The sequence below is a fragment of the Aquarana catesbeiana genome, linkage group LG09 (assembly GCF_042186555.1).
Source record: "Aquarana catesbeiana isolate 2022-GZ linkage group LG09, ASM4218655v1, whole genome shotgun sequence".
NCBI lineage: Eukaryota > Metazoa > Chordata > Amphibia > Anura > Ranidae > Aquarana > Aquarana catesbeiana.
In genome coordinates this window covers 48,090,850-48,109,982 of record NC_133332.1, presented here as the reverse complement: position 1 = coordinate 48,109,982, position 19,133 = coordinate 48,090,850, and the positions used below count along the sequence as shown (strand labels likewise).

The following is a 19,133-nucleotide window of genomic DNA, read 5'->3' as shown; positions in this document are numbered from 1 at the left end:
CCTTGTTAAAGGGGGCTTCCAGATTCCGATAAGCCCCCCGCCCGCAGACCCCCACAACCACCTGGCAGGGGTTGTGGGGATGAGGCCCTTGTCCCCATCAACATGGGGACAAGGTGTTTTGGAGGGCTACCCCAAAGCACCCTCCCAATGTTAAGGGCATGTGGCCTGGTACGGTTCAGGAGGGGGGGCGCTCTCTCGTCCCCCCCTCTTTTCTTGCGGCCTGCCAGGTTGCGTGCTCAGATAAGGGTCTGGTATGGATTTTGGGGGGGACCCCACGCCATTTTTTTAAAAATTTTGGCGCGGGGTTCCCCTTAAAATCCATACCAGACCTGAAGGGTTTGGTATAGATTTTGAGGGGGACCCCACACCATTTAAAAAAAAAAATTGGCCAGGGTTCCCCTTAATATCCATACCAGACCTGAAGGGCCTGGTATGGAATTTAGGGGGACCCCCCCACACCCTTTTTTTTTTTAAACTTTGGTTCGTGGTTTTCCTGTGGGGAATTCCCATGCCGTTTTTTATAAATGAACTTTTATGTGTATTGTCGGACCGGCAATTCATTAAAAGCTGCGAGTAGTTTTAAATGACTTTTTTTCCTTTGAAATGTAATTTTGCTGTCAGACTGTTCTAAACACGGGAAACATGAGCCCCTTTACAGGCATACTATAGACACCCCCCAGGTACGAAATTTAAAGGAATATTACACTTATTTTTTCACTTTAAGCATCATTAAATTCACTGCTCCCGAAAAAACGGACGTTTTTAAACCTTTTTTATTGCATTGATCCATGTCCCCTGGGGCAGGACCCGGGTCCCCAAACACTTTTTATGACAATAACTTGCATATAAGCCTTTAAAATTAGCACTTTTGATTATTCATGTTCGTGTCCCATAAACTTTAACGGTGTTCGCGTGTTCTAGCAAATTTTTTGCCTGTTCGCATGTTCTGGTGCGAACCGAACAGGGGGGTGTTCGGCTCATTCCTACTCATGGCAGATAATGATTGAGTGGTAAGCAGATGGGATCTGTGTGCTGTAATATAACATCACTCAGCCTGGACTCAGGTTATGAAGCTTCCACATGCTGCTCTATTATTCTTTCTTGCAATGAGGGCAGTAAATCTTGTCTGTAGCAGTACTGTCATGCAGAAATCTTGTAATTAGGCTCTGAAACTCTGTTTTTCTACTGTTCTGACTCAACTAAAAGGCCATAAACTTTATCTCCAGCTTCATATAGGGCTTACACGACCTGGTGATCTATTTATCCCTTGCATCAATTCAGACAGCTTAACTCAATGAATAAACTCACTGTATGGAGGGAAAGACGATGAATCCTTTTGAATGTTCCGTTTAATGATGGATATTCATAGGTAGAAAAACAAAGGTGTTGTAAGCCACATGAAAAGATGTTATAGCATGGTGGTATACTGAGCAAATGAATCAGAGACAGGAAGATGAGGGGAATATACAGACTACAGTGGGGGAGAGAGTTCAACTAGACAGAAGGGAACAGAGCCAATGACACTGAGCAATAATAATTGACAAAGTGTAACACAACAGATAGTGTTATGGTTACAGGAAGGGTTAGGAAGGATTAGGGTCACAGTTAGTATAAGGATTATGGGGATGGTTAAGGCAAGAATTAGAACTTATGTCAATGGTAGACATGTGCGATTCGGTTCGTAACGAATAGATTTTCATATGAATTTGTTATTATTCGTACATTCGGATCAATTCGAACATCCGAATAACTGAAAGAACCAAAATACGAAATTTACGAAATTACGAATAAGCAAAATAATGAACACGCGAAAATATGAACTTCCGAACGGACAAACTTACGAAAATACGAAACTCCGAAACAGTAAAAGAAAGAAAATGACATCTATAACGAATGATTTACATTTCGTATTTTCAATCCTTTGTTCATAATTTCGTATGTTCGTATTTTCATTCGTGTGTTCGTAATTTTGTTTCTTCATCTGTTCATAATTTCGTTTGTTTGTGTTCTCGAATCGTTCTTTTGAATGGACAGTGTAAGTGCATTTTAATATGTAAGTTCGTAATTTCATGTTCTCAAATCGTTCTTTCGAATAGGCAGTGTATTAGTGAGTGATGTATCTTACTTAATATCTTTAGCCAATCAGCTTATCCCTTTTATGTCTGAGTCACACTGCATTCCTGAATCTTTTTAGATTCAGTTGAGGAGGAGGCGGAGTCAGGTCTCGTGACTGAGGGAGTGGACTGCAGTAAGTACAGGACTTATTAGAAAAGCAAGCATAGGATAATTATTCTTTATTTCCTACAAAAGTACGAATCAACAAAAAAGGCAATCAAAAAACACAAAAGTAACAATTACTAAATTACGAGTAGTGTACCGAATAAATGAAAATTATTATCTAACAAAATTACGAATTTCGAATCAAAGAAAATTAGACTAACGGAATTACGAATCATTTAGTATCAAAGAAAATATAACTGTTACGAAAATACAAACGAGTCCGAATATAAAAACTTGCGTCTTACGAAATTACGAATCAACGGAAATGTAAAGAAACAAAACTAAGCAATTTTTTTTGTTGTGCGCATGTCTAGTCAAGGGCTTCACTGGTAAAATGCAGTGTGATTTTGACATGTGTTTGAGACAATTGTGAGACTATTCAAAATTCATTGCAGGCACAGTTAACTTGCACTTGACCTTGAGCTGCTATTAAATTTGCATAGACTTGTGAGGAGAGAAACAGTTCTAAAGCAAACAAAAAGGAGGGCTTGTGTAACAGAGAGTTTTAGGGTGAAAGTTGGTATTAGGGTTACCAGGAGGGATAGTATGGAGGGGGCGTAGGGTAGGTCATAGATCTTTGTGGCGGGAGCTGCACAGAAAACTACCAAAACCAGTCTATTGGCACTAAATGTTAATATACAACAGAAACTACCAGTCTTCTAGGCTTTCAATTGTTGACCACTCTGTCTCAAAATATTGGTTGCCCCACTGTCATGGTGAATCAGTGGCCTCAGTGCTTTAAGCCATTGACCTGGAACAAGTTTGCAGGAGTTTGGGCTTTTTTGACTCCCTGTTGACTTCACTAGTTGCATACTTGTTCTAGGTGCCAGTGTACTTTGTGAGTAATCGCCCCAGGCTAACCATAGTTCAATATGTTAGTGTGTGCTCAGAGATATCTTACCTTTTCTATGAAGATTTCACTGATATACTTTGCTGTCTGAAAATTAATTTTCCCAATGCCTTTTGAGGTGTCAATGACGATGAAGATATTTAGAGTGTCTTCTTTACTTATTGCCAGTTTGCGGCTTTCTGGTGATTAAAAGGGAAATGGTCAGCAATTCAAGGAGGTAGGAATGTAAAGTAGGACGCAGGGTTTTCACTAGTCACTTGCATCAGCTTGCGTCCAGCTGTGCCTATGTACACTGCAGATGCGTTCACAGTTGCCAACAGTTAAAATAATATTAGGGATATTTTTTTCTACTCAAAATGACATTTCGTTCATGTATTACTTTTTAAAGTTCCAACCTGTATTAAAAAAACTAAAAGTCAGCAGCTACAAATACTGTAGCTACTGACTTTTAATATAAGGGAGCCTGTGATGTCAGCACCCGAAGCCGACCCGTCCATCGGGTTCGGGTGCAAGCGCCAACATCCTTACTAAGGGAAACAGGAAGTGAAGCCTTGCGGCTTCACAGCTTGTTTCCTACTGTGCATGCGCGAGTCGCGCTGCGCTTTCTAAATGGCCCCACTGTCTTCTGGGACCTGTGTGTGTTTCCCAGAAGGCAGCAGGGGGAAGGAGGAGAGGCGCAGCGACCATACAGAGAAGTGGGATCAGGTACCTGTGTTTGACAGGTATCCACTCCCCCCTCGAAAAGATGCCAAATGTGGCACCAGAGGGGGGAGGAAGCAGATAAGCGGAGCTTCTACTTTTGGTGAAACTCTGCTTTAATCATTACTGAACACTGGCTATGTAGAGTCTTCTGATTTGTATTTATTATCCCGTGCACCACAAAACAAACCATGGTATTGCTCTGGTCAGGCTTTAGTTTGCCAAGAAAGAAGATTGTCTGTGGCCCTTACAATAACCTGTGGTCTGCACCAAAAAAGAGGCAAAAGTACTACATAGTAATCTAAATAGCCACTGGAGGGCTAACAGAGTCTGTGGTGCAGGATACCCTCATTCCGTGCATGTTTCTTGCACCGTGTTCAAAACGCACTGCCCTTGCGATCTTCAGCAGATGTCAGTGGAATGTTAATGACACCCCAAGTGCGGGTTGCAAATGCAGTGTATTTGCCTGCACCGGATCGCATGATAATTCTGTACCATGCAATCCAGTTGCTCTGCACTTTGTAAAGTAGTGCCTTCACTACATTTCCTGCGGTCCTGTGTGATTTCAGCACATTCAAATGATTGAAATCGCACTGTACCTGGATGGCATGTGAATCGCCCAGGAATGCAAAGTGCATTCCTGTGCTATTCATGGTGTGAATCAGCCCTAAATCAAAATGAGCGAGAGACTGTAACAATGTTACAAATGGATAAAACAAGATGTGCCAACATAAGATAAAATTATATCTCTCAAAGAATTGGATATCATTTCACCCAAAACAATGAATAAGATTAGAAACTGTATATAGAATAGGATGTCTATCTTTAGCTAATGGCCATGCTGCCACCTTTAGTATTGGTTTGGGAAACCAGGATCTAAAAAACAAAGTCATTCATTCACAAGTCTAAGTGGGAAACTGGCATATTCAGTTTGCCAATGTTCACAAAGGCCATAGAAGGTGGAAACCCTTCCATGTTACTACATGGCGACCCTAATCAAGTGAGCATTTTCTTCCATCTGCTGGGATTTTGGATACAGTATCTTACCTTCCCTAACTGTTTTTTTTGATCTGGCAATAATTTCAGCAATTGAGTAGGAAAAACTTTCTGCCACCTTCTCTGGAGTGTCAAACATGTACCGATCTGTAATACAATGGGAGAGAGTTGAATCACTTTGTAATTAATTACCTAAAAATGAATCTTCCAGTTATAAAGCCAAATCTTGCCATGATGGTGATAGGTGAGTTAGCGACTGGCAGGAACGCCAGGGATTTCACACAAAGGAAGCAATGCAAAGAGAACATAATACTCTCTCATACAACCACTTCAGCCCCGGAAGGATTTACCCCCTTGCTGACCAGAGCACTTTTTGCAATACAGCACTGCGTCGCTTTAACTGACAATTGCGCAGTCGTGCAACGTTGCACCCAAACAAAATTGATGTCCTTTTTTCCCACAAATAGAGCTTTCTTTTGGTGGTATTTGATCATCTCTGCAATTTTAATTTTTTTGTGCAATAAACAAAAAAAGAGGAACAATTTTGAAAAAAAAGCAGTATTTTTTACTTTTTGCTATAATAAATATCCCCGAAAAATATATAAAAAAAACTCTTTCTCAGTTTAGGCCAATAGGTATTCTTCTACATATTTTTGGTAAAAAAAAATCTCAATAAGCGTATATTGATTGGTTTGCGCAAAATTTATAGCGTCTACAAAATAGGAGATAGATTTATGGCATTTTTATTATTAATTTTTTTATTAGTAATGTCGGCGATCTGCGATTTTTATCGTGACTGCGACATTATAGCGGACACATCAGACACTTTTGACACTATTTTGGGACCATTGTCATTTATACAGCGATCAGTGCTATAAAAATGCACTGATTACTGTGTAAATGACACTGGCAGGGAAGGGGTCAAACACTAGGGGGCGATCAAGGGGTTAAGTGTGTCCTAGGGAGTGATTCTAGCTGTAGAGGGGATTGTCTCACTAGAACATGACAGAGATCACTGCTCTCGATGACAGGGAGCAGTAGATCTCTGTCATGTTGCTAAGCAGAACAGGGAAATGCCTTGTTTACATAGGCATCTCCTCGTACTGGCGCTCCGTGACACGATCGAGTCCGCGGGAACCATGGGCATGCTCATGGAGTATGTGGCGGGCACGCGCGCGCCCCGATGATGGCGTGCACGCGCCCACTATGCCGCGATTTAAAGGGGACGTACCTGTACGCCCATTTGCCATTGTGCCGACGTATATCGTCGTGCGCTGGTCGGCAAGGGGTTAAGTAGAAAAGTACTCTTGCACACATCCGTATAGTGGAGTAATGGGTGTACAGAGTATGCAGGTTATACACATATAGCTGCGCACATAGAATACTGTAATGCCTAAAAATACATTGCAGCTGTGACTACTGAGCACCACAACAAAAGGCATATTCTACATATTCTGTACACCCTAATGTATGGCCCTGTGCAAGAACCCTAAAAATCTTCCCATTTTGGAATGGATTACTCGCCAAGATACCCTAAAACGATATTTATTTTTCAAAAGTGAATTCTAGTGGTGTCAAAAAATATCAGTGCATCCATACAAAACTGATAAAATGTGCATCTAAGTTAAAGTTGTTGTAAAGGCACAAGGTTTTTTACCTTCATGCTTTATATGCATGAAGGTAAAAATCCTTCTGTGTGCAGCAGCCCCCTTAAAACTTACCAAAGCCCACTCTCGATCTAGCGGTGTCCAGGAGAGCCTTGCCTCTCCAGGGCCTTGCACTCCTGATTGGCTTTTGGCAGCAGCAGGAGCCATTGGCTCCCACTGCTGGCAATCTCAGCCAGTGAGACAATCAGGAGGTGGAGGGGGCGGGGCTGAGCCACTGCTCCATGTGTGAATGGACACACAGAGCCGTGGCTCGAAAGCACACCTGCTTTGGTGCCCCCAGAGCAAGCTGCTTCCTGTGGGGGAACCCAGCAGAAGGGAGGAGCCAGGAGGGCCGGCTTGAGTAGGCTGCTCTGTGCAAAAGAAACTGCACAGAGCAGGTAAGTTTTTATTTCGTTTTTAATAGAATAGAGAAGAGTAACCCCTGTTTTTTTTTGTTCCACTGTTGAGATTTTTCCTTTGCTTCCTGCCCTGGAGACGCAACAGGAAATGAGAACAAAACTTGAGGAATTCCCATATGACATTGCAACACTTCTCCTCGATTCTTGCTTTGGTTACAACTCAACAATTTTGGATTTCCCATCACTTTCTGTCTCTGAAACAATGGTCATTTCCCCATTGGGGACCACTGAGAAGTGTAGACAAGTGAAGGTAGTCTTCCCACCTGTAGGTGGCATTGTGCCATTACTACACTTAAAGGGGGTCTCTTAAGGGATTCTGTCAGTTGCCTAGGAAAGGGAAGTTGTCCAATTGGGCACAGAACTCTCTAGAGACTTTGACCATTTTGATTGGGGAATCTTTTAAATAGGGAACCCATGTCATTTTGGTGGCTGGTCAGAGAGAGGAACCTGCTTGTGAGGGACATCACTCGGCAAAGAGAGAGGTTCCAGTTGAGCAGGGATAGCTCAGCAAAGGCTCCCTCATCACTTTATACACTTCAGTGATTGGTACGGGAGCGTGGAGCAGGCTACTAAAAAGTGACACCACTTCCGGTAACTGAAGCTGTTCTTTGGTAACACATCTTGCCAAACATTGAAACTGTTTATTCACTGGACTTGTATAGCCATGCTAAGGACTTGCCTATTAGTTGCACTAATAAGCCTACTCAAGATGAATACAGAATACATCAGTGCTTCATATATTGTGTGTCTGTGTGTACAGTTCCTCCCAAGTGTACCTGATTAGGTCCCACTTACTTGTGCCATTAATAAGGTTGAGCCCGGGTACCTCACCAATACCACTACAAATCAGTGCTCTAGGTGAAAAGGGAATAGACAATGGCAATTTAGTACACCAACCCAGTTCTAGCTCACAATAAAACATCTCCTCTTACCCTTGCAGTATGGCTCAGCACCGGACCATTGCTTGTTCCTCATACACTGTCTTTCTTTAGATCCAATCAGATGTAACCCAGCTCGGCAACAATAATGGACTTCATCATTAACTCCATATGAAGTTCCGGCTTTAGTTGCTCCAGGCGGGACTCCAGGATCAGAGCAGTGTCCAACTACACAGGAGAAGCGATTAAAAAAAAGACAAAAGATTTAAAGGATAGCTTAACCCAAGAACAAAAAATGTGATATAATGCAGCTTCCGAGTCCTTAAATGCAGTGACTGATTTAGTTTTCTTTATTCAGGCTAAGAACATTTTCAGCAAGTACAAAAAATACCTGTTGACCATGCCAGAAATGCCATGTTCTTGTTACTTTCTGTGAGCCTAAAAGTAGAACCATGTGACAACCATGCCTCCCTCCATTGATAATGGAAGGGTTAGTACAGCCACGAGGGGACAGGAACTGTGTTATTTGCAGGATTATCGTTCAAAAATAAAAAGCCTGGAAAACAATGAAAATGAATGTAGCCACCGCATCTAAGGACTTGTAAACTGCAATATAACACATTTTTTCTTTTTTGACTCTGGGTCAAGCATTAAGATTAGGTAAAGTTAAGGATTAAAACAAAGGCATAGTTATTTTTTTTTTTTTTTGAGTACAGCTTTAATCACACATGTTAAACAAAGCCCCAAGGGCCACTTGCCCGTTTCTGTCCTCTCTTCCATTCACAACACTCCTCGCATTGTTTTCAGTGAAAGTGATACACGAGATTGGGAGGGGACACTGTTATTCATTTGTCTCTCCACCATCAACCGAACGTGTTGTATTTAGTAAATTGTGGGTGTGGCCAAACTGCACTAAGCTTGAGGTTAGGGAATGTAAAGACAATTTTTATACTTTTTTTTTGCTGAAACCCCCACACTGACAACTGCCTGGTATTGGGTTCTCTCCACCATAAGGTAATAACATACTGTTCTCTGGTCCCTATGCCTGTCTTACAGTAATTCTGGCATGTAGTTGTGGTTCCACTCCATTGTCCATCTTCCTGACATATGCGCCTTTCTGGTCCAGTCATTGAAAATCCAGCATAGCACTGAAAGTTTAGGACATCACCAACATTGTGCTTTGTTTTCCTTGGAAAGTATTCTCCTCCCTCAAACATCAGCTGACCCGGACAGTGGACATCTAGCAGAAAAAGAAATGGAAGATGACACAGAAGCCAAGCATGATAAATGTAAGGAACTGAAGGTAAGATGGGTACACACTATAAGAAAATCGGGTGAACGATCGTCCGTTTTTCCATGATGTTCCACAGCAAGCCAAAACCGAGGATGCAAATAATGTACGAAAATTCTAACACAACAAAGGCGCTTTTTTTTTTGTTTATTGTTTCTGATCATGCGCACATGTCTTTTGTATCAGATTTTTCTTGTGTAAAAAAACAGTACACTTTAAATGAAAATCGTTAGTTCTGTTCACATACAAGAAAAATTTTGGAGTTTGTCCCTCCGGAAATTTTAGTTTGGAAAGTCTGAATTGAACGTGGAAAGTTGTGTACACACTATCAGAAAATCAAATGATCGTGTCTTGTATGGAGTTTTTCTTCCAATTTTCTCATAGTGTGTACCCAGCTTAAATCTCAGGGGGGAGAGAGAAATTTTACATGAAAAAAATCACTCAATCAAAGCTCCTGGATAAGCTCACAATATTCTAAGAGTCATTCATTTTAACCACTTGACTTCCAGAAGGTTTTACCTCCTTCATGACGAGGACATGTTTTTGCTATTCGACACTAGCATTGATATTTTAACTGGCATTAGCGTGGTCATGCAAAACTGTACCCAAATTAAATTTATATATTTTTTTCATATAAATAGTGGTGGTGGTGGTGGTGGTATTTGATTACCACTGGATTTTTTTTTATTTTTAATTATATTAACCAAAATGAACAAAAATTTTGAAAAAAACGCCATTTTCTGCTTTCTGTTATAAATCATATCCAATAAAAAAAATGAAAAATCACATTTTGCCATATATTTAAGCCAAAATGTTACATGTCTTTGGTAAACAAAAAACACCAATAAGTGTATATTAATTGGCTTGTGCAAATGTTATAGCGTCTACAAACTATTGTATATATACTGGAATTTATACAGCATGATACTATACTGGTAATGGCAGTGATCAGCGACTTATAGTGGGACTGTGGTAGTGTGGCGGGCACAACAGACCCTCACTGGGAGTTACACTGACACTGACATTAATAGTGTCACTAATACAGTAATTGGTAAAAATACTGTGCATTGTCACTGTACTAATGACACTGGCTGGGAAGGGGTTAACATCTAGAGGCAATCAAGGGGTTAATTGTGTGCCTAACAAGTGTAATGTGTGTAATATGTGCTGCTTTTACTAACAGATCTGGCTGTTTTTCTTCCTGCAAAGCAAAGAAACAGCCAGATCTGTGTTCTGTGTGTTTGTAAACACAGGATTCTGCTGTGATTGGACACAACTGATCAGCAGGTCTTAGCCATATATCATTGGCCGGGGCCTGCTGACATCACGCTGTGTCCAAATTCAGAAGCAAGCCTGCAGCGTAACTGATAGAAGATGATCCGCAACACCATACATGCTCCTAAATATCTCCAAATTTATTGATACTTCATAAAAGACAAATAGGTACAGCAAATGTTAACGTGTTTCAGCCATGACAGCCTCGTTCACATGACGTTTCAGCCATGACGGCCTTGTTCACATGACATTTCAGCCATGACGGCCTTGTTCACATGACATTTCAGCCATGACGGCCTTGTTGTAAACAAGGCCATCATGGCTGAAACGCATTAACATCTGCTGTACCTTTTTGTCTTTTATGGAGTATCAATACATTTGGAGATTGGTATTGGCAGGGGCGGGCCTCCTATATAAGCTGAGGTGATATGCCACTGAGGGGATTTGTCGGCTGAATGAAGTGAGGAATGGAATACTAGGCAGCAGCAGGAGGGGGGGCAACTAGGGGGGGTGTACCGATCGCAGGAGGAGGCCCAGGGAGAGCTGTGAAGGAACTTTGCCTCTACACGGTCATTGGCAATACATGGGATGAATCATGAATACATGGCAAATGGCACAGCTATTACTTACCTTTACATACAAACTGGTGCATAGCATAAGTCCATTGTCCATTAGCAAGGCACTCCTGGAAAAACGATGGATAGGGGTACTTTTCTTTGGGGCAACTGTAGTGCACTTCACTGCCAATATTGCCACCATCGCTTAGGGTGTAGTTACCGCCATCAATAGCCAGTTTGGTCAGGTCACACTTTATTTCAGGAGTCGCAAAAGTCACTGAGAGAAATATGAAGAACAAAACAATTAAGTCACTGCATCCATGTCCTGTACAAAAGATCATTCAACTCACTCTGAATAGATGTGGCAAACATTTAAAGCTTAACTCCAGGCACAAAATATTTTATTGAAATATATTCCCTGTACGCCCTCTTTTAGTTAGGCTGCTAGGCTAAATTTAGTTTCCAGCTTCACAGCAGCCAGTGGAGAAGATCAATTATTTTTGTCTAGTCAGGATTTCCTAGCTGGGTGTTTGATTTCCCTCACCTGCTCCTGGAATAAGATTCCAGAATATCATGCAGGGAGAGTCAAATGACCAGTATGAATATTTATCATACCCCAGCCATTTCCTGGAAGGAGGCACCCAGAAGGTGGCCGGGGAGGTGATAAATATTTGGGAGGCCTTTCCAGAGTGTTTTTCCTCTCCAGGGAAGGTTCTAGTTTTCCTGGGGCTGCTGCCCATGTGAGATAGCTAGTGAGACAAAAAATTGTGCTGTGCTGAGCTGAGGGCCTGGAGAAGATTACTAATGGATTTTTGCTGGAGGGCACTGTCCTAAAGTTCTGGTCTGGAGAAGGTTCTTGTTATCGCCCTCACTGAGGAATTACCTGAGGATGTTAGGTGGCAGACACCATCTGGGACATTGTGAGTAAGGACCTTGGGTGAGCTGTGGACTCTTGGGTATGCAAGTGCTAAAAGGGAACTAAGTGAAAGAGGATGCTATGTGGACTGGGACTGCTCTTATAGATTCCTAGATATACTGGCCATCCCCTGTTATCTCCAGAGAAGTCTGCTTAGAGAAGATTAGCGAGTAGACGTGCACGATGCAAAAAAATGTGTTTTGTTCCGGATTAGTTCACTAGGGTAATAATTTAATTTTGTCATATTCGTTATGTTAGAATGATTCGTTTTTGATATTCATTTCATATATTTGGATTCATTTCATATGTTCATTATTTTCAAATCAATTTGGAAACTAGTCTAATTTGAAAACAAATTTAAATTCAAAATGGAAGCATATTGTAATAAATACAGTAATCTATCAAAGTTAAATAAGATGATGATTCCTATTTAGGCTGCTTTATAGAATAGAATAGAAACGAATAGAATAGAAAATACAATAGAATAGAATGAATAATAAAGTAATAGAATAGAATAAAAGAGAGTAGAAAATCAAAGAATAGAATACTAAATAAAGAAATAGAATAGAAAATAAAAGAATATACTAGAAAAGAATAGAGTAGAATAGAAAAGAATAGAATAAAAAGAAGGAATATAGCCATCTTCCAAAATTAGAATTTCGGAAGATGGCTGTATTAATTCTATTCTATTTTTTTTCTATTCTATTCTTTTTTTCTATTCTATTTGTTTTTTTTCTATTATATTCTTTTTCTAGTCTTTCTAGTCTATTAAATTAAATTCTGTTTTCTTCTATTTTCTTCTGTTCTATTCTATTCTGTTCTTTAAAGCAGTCTAAGTAGGAATCATCATCTTTTATTTTACTTTTATACCTTACTATATTTATCGCAATATGTTTCCATTTTGAATTCAAATTCATTTTCAAATTGGAATTTTAATTTATTTTTTAAATTTGAATTCGGGTAATTTGTTTAGTTATAATTTATTTTAAATTCATTGAAATGTATTACTATTGTGATTCAGAATCTCGGATACATCCAAATTCCTGAATAAGGAAAATTGTGTCTGAATTTTGATTCATAATGCGAATGTGAAACGAATTGTACATGTCTATTAGTAAGAAGCCATACTCCTGTTCTTTCTATCCTGTTCTGCTATCATTTGGAGTATCCTGATTTCTGAACCTATCTCCTGTTCAAGTAATTCAAGCATAAATTCTAAAAAAGACAACCCCTAGACCCGGGGTCAGCAAACCGTCGATCGCAGGCTACATGTTGACCGTGGGTAGGTGACAGGTAGACCGGAAACTGGTCTGCACCTCTGATCCTGGCCTTCTATTGCTAGCTGTTTTTTCTCAGCCCTGAGCCTCCTCCGCTGCGCCTTCGGTCCTCCTCTCTCTGCCCCAGCCTCCCCTGCTGCTGTTATCAGTGAAGCAAGAGGCAGGACAGCTCAGGATTGAGGGCGGGGGGAGGAGCTGGCCAAGTTAACCCACAGGTGATTGGTTGCTAGGCCCTAAGCAACCAATCACCAGCTTGCTAATATGAAAAGTCACTCTGTTAGCTTCCACCCCCTGTCCAGAACTATGCTGCCTCTCGCTCTCCTGTGTACACAGGTAGGATGCTATGGGAGGGAGGGGGGAAGAGCACACTACTGTGTGTGTGTGTGGGGGGGGGGGGTGATCTGAGGGGGGCAGTGGACACTACTATGGGCAGGACCACCCCGATAGCAGTGTCCTCTACCACACTTCACATCACCCCCCCAGTCCCTGCATTCTGAGCATGATGCACTCCTTGACCCTGCATTCTGAGCACAACGCACTCCTAGATCCTGCATTCTAAACGCAACGCACTCCTGATCCCTGCATTCTGAGTGCAACACACTCTTGGTCCCTGCATTCTGAGAGCAACGCACTTCTGATGCCTGCATTCTGAACGCAAGACACCCCTGATCCCTGCATTCTGAGGGCAACACACTCCTGATCCCTGCATTCTGAAAGCAATGCACTCCTGATCCCTGCATTCTGAGCACAACACACTCCTGATCCCTGCATTCTGAGCACCTCGCACTCCTGATCCCTGCATTCTGAGCGCAGCACACTCCTGATCCCTGCATTCTGAGCGCAACGCACTCCTAATCCCTGCATTCTGAGTGCAACGCACTCCTGATCCCTGCATTCTGAGCGCAACGCACTCCTGATCCCTGCATTCTGAGCACAACACACTCCTGATCCCTGCATTCTGAGTGCAACACTCCCCTGAACCCTATAATCTGAGCGCAACGCACTCCTGATCCCTGCATTCTGAGCGCAACGCACTCCTGAACCCTGCATTCTGAGCGTAACACACACCTGAATCCTGCATTCTGAGCGTAAGGCACTCCTGAATCCTGCATTCTGAGTGTAACGCACTCCTGAACCCTGCATTCTGAGCGTAACGCATGCCTGAACCCTGCATTCTGAGCATAACACAATCCTGAACCCTGCATTCTGAGCATAACGCACTCCTAAACCCTGCACTCTCTTGTAATACTTTTTTTTGTGTCCACTGCATTTGCGATCTATGTTTGGGGTTAACAATGTGTCATCACCCGCAGTAGATCACAAAGGCAGTGCGTTTTGAACACGGTGCAGGAAACACACATAAAACATGCCTTTCTGGCATTCCGTTCTGGTGTGAACTGGCCCTAACAATAGGACACTGCGCCCTGTGATCTTTGACTTCATCAGTGTTGCTCAAGTAGATCTCTCTAAGTTTGCCTACCCCTGCCCTAGACTGATCTTGTATTGTCAGTGTGCATAGAACTGTGCTTGTGACTGGCAGTCTCTGTATTAGCAAGGGGGACCTGGATATATTCTCAGCAGCCCCTCCTGGGGGTGAGCTCCACACCCGATAGTCAGAAATCCACTTAGTATGCACCAAAATCTCTTGCAAACTCAAATTCTGCCTTTTAAATAAGGTGACATCATCACTGGGATGCAAATAGCTTGAGCAGAGATGTGGGTGGGACCGATGAGGTCATCCCACTATAGGCTGCCTCCAGAAAACTACAGGAGGAGCAGATACAAGACTGGACACCTTGCTGAATGAGGGAGAGACGCAGTGACTGGTCCTTATCACAGGACATTTCTGTAAAGAAGTAAAGTACAGGAGTTGTTCCATCCTTGATTACTGCACAGATCTGGAAGAAGTACACAAACGATACCAAGGAACATTCAAAGAAAGATACACATCTCTTGTGTTTAGACAATATTTGTTTAGTCTTGAGTTATTATTATACAGGATTTATAGAGCCCCAACAGTTTCCACAGCACTTGCCAAAATAAAGGGAGACAACACGGTTATAATACAATTCAAGACAGGGGGGTAACCATAAATGGATCAGTTTTTTTTTTTAACAGCCACAGAACCTGTGTAATTCATATGTAGTCGGTTTTGAAGGGATGAGGTGGCAACCCTACTGCACACCAGGCACAAAACAAGGTCCATAAAGACATAGATGAGCGTGTTTGGGGTGGAGGAACTTGACTGGCCTGCACAGAGTCCTGATCTCAACCTGATAGAACACCTTTGGGATAAATTAGAGCGGAGACTGCGAGCCAGTCAAACATTCCCATAGACACACACCTAAACCTTGTGGACAGCCTTCCCAGAAGAGTTGAAGCTGTTATAGCTGCAAAGGGTGGTCCAACTCAATATTGAACCCTACAGACTAGAGCAGGGATGCCATTAAAGTTTATGTGCGTGTAAAGGCAGGCGTCCCAATACTTTTGGCAATATAGTGTATAATTCACTGATATTGATTTATTTCTTAACATATTGATCCATGAATTGTTGATTGATAATTACAGTGGATGTTAGCGTCACTTTTCAGTTTTGGGTAGAGCATATGTTCATTTTTGAAGTAGCGCAATACATTTTAGGTTTTCAGTTTCTGGTGAATGTGGGAACACAGTTTGCAGCTGCTTCGTATCAGTTTGATTTAGCTGTGAGCAGCACACAGGATTTTTTGTTTTTCACTTGCAGATTATTAGATCAACTTCTCTGGAGTGGGAATGGCCTACAGATGGATACAAATTTAGTGTCGCTGCTGAACCAGCAGATTTTTGATCAATCCATGGCCAGTTTTAGGAGGGCCCTGCTTGTGGTAAGAGCTTACAATCTAAAAGGGATGAATAAGTGATACAAAAGGTAAAAACTGTGTAGGATAAGCTGATGGAGAAAGTTTTAAATTCCAGTTTTTACTGGAGCATGAGAGGCTGTCCTGAAGAGATGAGCTTTCCGGGATTGACTAAAGGAAGACAGATTAGAAGAAGCCCTTTAATCAGTTAGGTTCTTTGATTACTACATGTGTGGGGTGAAAAGCTGGTTCTTCCTTATGCAAAAGATTTTTTTTATATCAATTATCCTATTTTTGATTATTGAATGGAGTGGTAAAAGCTTTATATAAATAAGTGTTCCTTAACTGGCATCTTAAAAGGCCCTGGTGTGTTGAGTATACAATTAAAGTATTTGACTTAGACAATTGGCAAGTTATGAGATTGCTGAGGACAAATGAAATGAGAGAGCATATTACAATTTGTTCACAGGAATAGGTGCAAGATGATATGGCAAAGCCCGATTTATTTTTTTAGAATCTAATTGGATGACCGACTATGAAAACATAAGTCAAAAGTGTTGTGTGCTGTCTCAATAATAGGGATTTTTGGAACTTAAGGCAAAACTTCTTTTTTTTTTTTTTTTTTTTTTTTTTTTTTTTAGTTTTGGATAAAGTGGAGAGGGATTTGATCCTCTGTCAGGATTTTGTTGCTGTCTGTGCATCCTCTCTATTTGTCCTGTTTAACTTTCACTCTCGATGATAATGGTAATGTCCTGTCCCAACCACTGCACACCAGGAACAAGCTCTTACCCTGTCATCTAGCCATTACGATTTGGCCTTCACAAAGTCACTCAAATCCTTATGCTTGTCCATTTTTTTTTTTTTTTTTTTTTCTGCTTTCAACTTCAGGGACAATGTTTTCTCCTTCTGTCTTGTATATTCCATACACTTTCAGGTGCCATTGTAATGAGATAATCAATGGGACTGATTTACCAAAACTGGAGAGTGCAAAACTTGGTGCAGCTGTGCATGGTGTCCAATCGGCTTCTAAATTCAGCTTGTTCAAATAAGCTTCGATTTAAAAAAAAAAACACAAACAAACCTGGAAACCGATTGGCCTCTATGCAGAGCTGTACCAGATTTTGCACTCTCCAGTCTTAGTAAATCAACGTCAGTGTTATTCACTCTACTTGTCCGTGGTCATAATGTTATACCTGATCAGTGTATAAACAGGAGCCACTGTTAACAGTCAAGTTGTCTAATAGACCACAAGTAGAAGATTCTGCCTGGCACATGCCCCAAATTTTATGAATTTTTTTTTTTTTTTTGGAAACCTCTGTGGTCATAGATCATTAAAGGAAGACAGTTTTGATTACTGACATTGACAAAATCAATCCCTCTAATACTTACATGCAATGTGGATGAGTAGAAGCAAAGGTAACATCCTGAAAAGTGCCTCTCCAACAGTCTGTCCTTTCACCTCCCTGTCCCACACAATGATGTTACTGATCAGACTCTGGATAGACATTAGGTACAAAACACAAAGGTCAAGAGTAGGAATTTTGCTGATTTCTTGCTAAATGCTAAAATAAATATTTCACAACTTGTATACTTTAGATTAATCAAAGAAAGATAAAGTAAATTCTTCTAGTGACCTTGTTATGTTGCAGTGTAGCCACATCTACCATCGTCCATGTTTTCTCCATCCCAAAGTGTCCCTCTTTCTCAGATTCTGGGGTTGAAAGCTATGTATGAGGATAAGGAAAGGGGGTGCTGCTTAGCTAGCACCCCACTGCATGCATGCACTAGATTTGGCAACTATTGAAACATGACCTTCCCTAAACTGTGTTTGCTCTAACAACTACTGCTTACACTTTGTGCTCCAACATGCCCACTCTCTGCCCTCCTAACCCCGATTGTCCACAGTGAACGAGGAACAAACGCCGTCCACCCCCAGCTGCTAGAAGGCAAGCAAATGACTATGCATGCACAGTACACCCTCAATATCAATGGTGGGAAGCCAGAGTATGAGAGGCGAAGAATTGGGTGTGCCAGAGCAGGCAGGGCAGTACGCAGAAGGTGAGGTGGGTGCAGTTCCGTATTTTAGCCCTGGACACTGGATGAAACTGTCCTGGCACTGTATTTTAGTTACTGGATTTGGATATACTTTATAGCAGGCCCGTCATAACATAAACATGTCCAAAACAGTGGAAGCTCCAAGCAGCCTGCAAGATCTCATGCACTGCTGTGAAGACATGGGTGCCTGCCTGGTCCACAGCCAAAACAGTCCATAGAAAAAGAGAAAGGTGGCGGCACATCCAGGAGTTAAAAACAGTAGCTTTATTGAAGATCCATAAAAAAATGAAACATAACACACATATAGTCAGTCCAAAGGTTCTCGGTAGACGCGTTTCACACTGTCGTGCTTACTCATTACTGACTAATTATGTCTGAAATAGGCATGTCTGCAAAATAAGAGCAGGGATACCTACTTTTCTTGCTGCTCACACCACCAGAACACTGTTCTGTTCTGTAGAATCCTGCTCTGAAGTCTACAGGAGAACTGACACTTCCAGAAGTGTCGCTCTCCTGGGCCCCCCGTTACTTCCATGGGTTCCTCCTGCTGACCTCCGCGTGACTCCTGTCTCGTGTAATTAGAGAAGGTCAGCAGGAGAAAGCAGTGGGGGGACACAGGAGGCCGACACTCCTGGAAGTGTCAGTTTTCTGTGGACAGAAAACTATTTCTACTGAATGAACGCTGTGATTTACTGGTTGTGTGAGCAGCAGGAAAGGTAGGTATCTCCTCTCTTATATTACAGGTATTCCTGTTTTGGACAAATTTATGTCATGACAGGGCCACTTTAAAGTAGATCTATTTCTCTAGTTGTCTGTCCAGGACAGCAATAGAGAGATAGGCTCCACCTCCGGAGGCAGGAAACACATATTCAGATCTTTAAAGGGGAGGCTTCTGTCCCTCTTCCTCAGTCTTTGCTTTTCCTTCACCGGAGGAGGAGGCTGGATGGATCTCTCCTTCCCCTGAGCCTGGGAGATACCTATGGGAGAAGGGGAAGGAGGTCTACAAATACCTGGGAAAGGTGGCAGGCATCTCGGTCCCCCGGTCAGGCTGCAAAGGAGCTGGTATCGGCATCCTCCTCCACGATAGCCCGGGGAGGGCTATCGACAAATAACTAGCATTATTTGAAACAGGATGTTTCAAAGAATGCTAGTCTAAG

The 19,133-nt window shown here is 41.8% G+C and overlaps 1 protein-coding gene across 1 annotated transcript in view; it reads right to left on the bottom strand.

Moving 5' to 3' along the window:
• The window catches only part of LOC141107590 (complement factor B-like), a 104,575-nt gene extending 87,159 nt beyond the window's left edge, over positions 1–17,416 (bottom strand). The window contains exons 1-6 of the mRNA XM_073598435.1: positions 17,311–17,416; positions 10,965–11,168; positions 8,823–9,008; positions 7,823–7,996; positions 4,877–4,972; positions 3,182–3,309 (exon numbers count right to left, since the gene is read on the bottom strand). Coding sequence (XP_073454536.1) covers positions 3,182–3,309; positions 4,877–4,972; positions 7,823–7,996; positions 8,823–9,008; positions 10,965–11,168; positions 17,311–17,344 — 822 coding nt within the window. The 5' untranslated portion in view covers positions 17,345–17,416. The remainder of the gene's footprint in view (positions 1–3,181; positions 3,310–4,876; positions 4,973–7,822; positions 7,997–8,822; positions 9,009–10,964; positions 11,169–17,310) is intronic.
• Between the last annotated feature and the right edge of the window lie 1,717 nt (positions 17,417–19,133).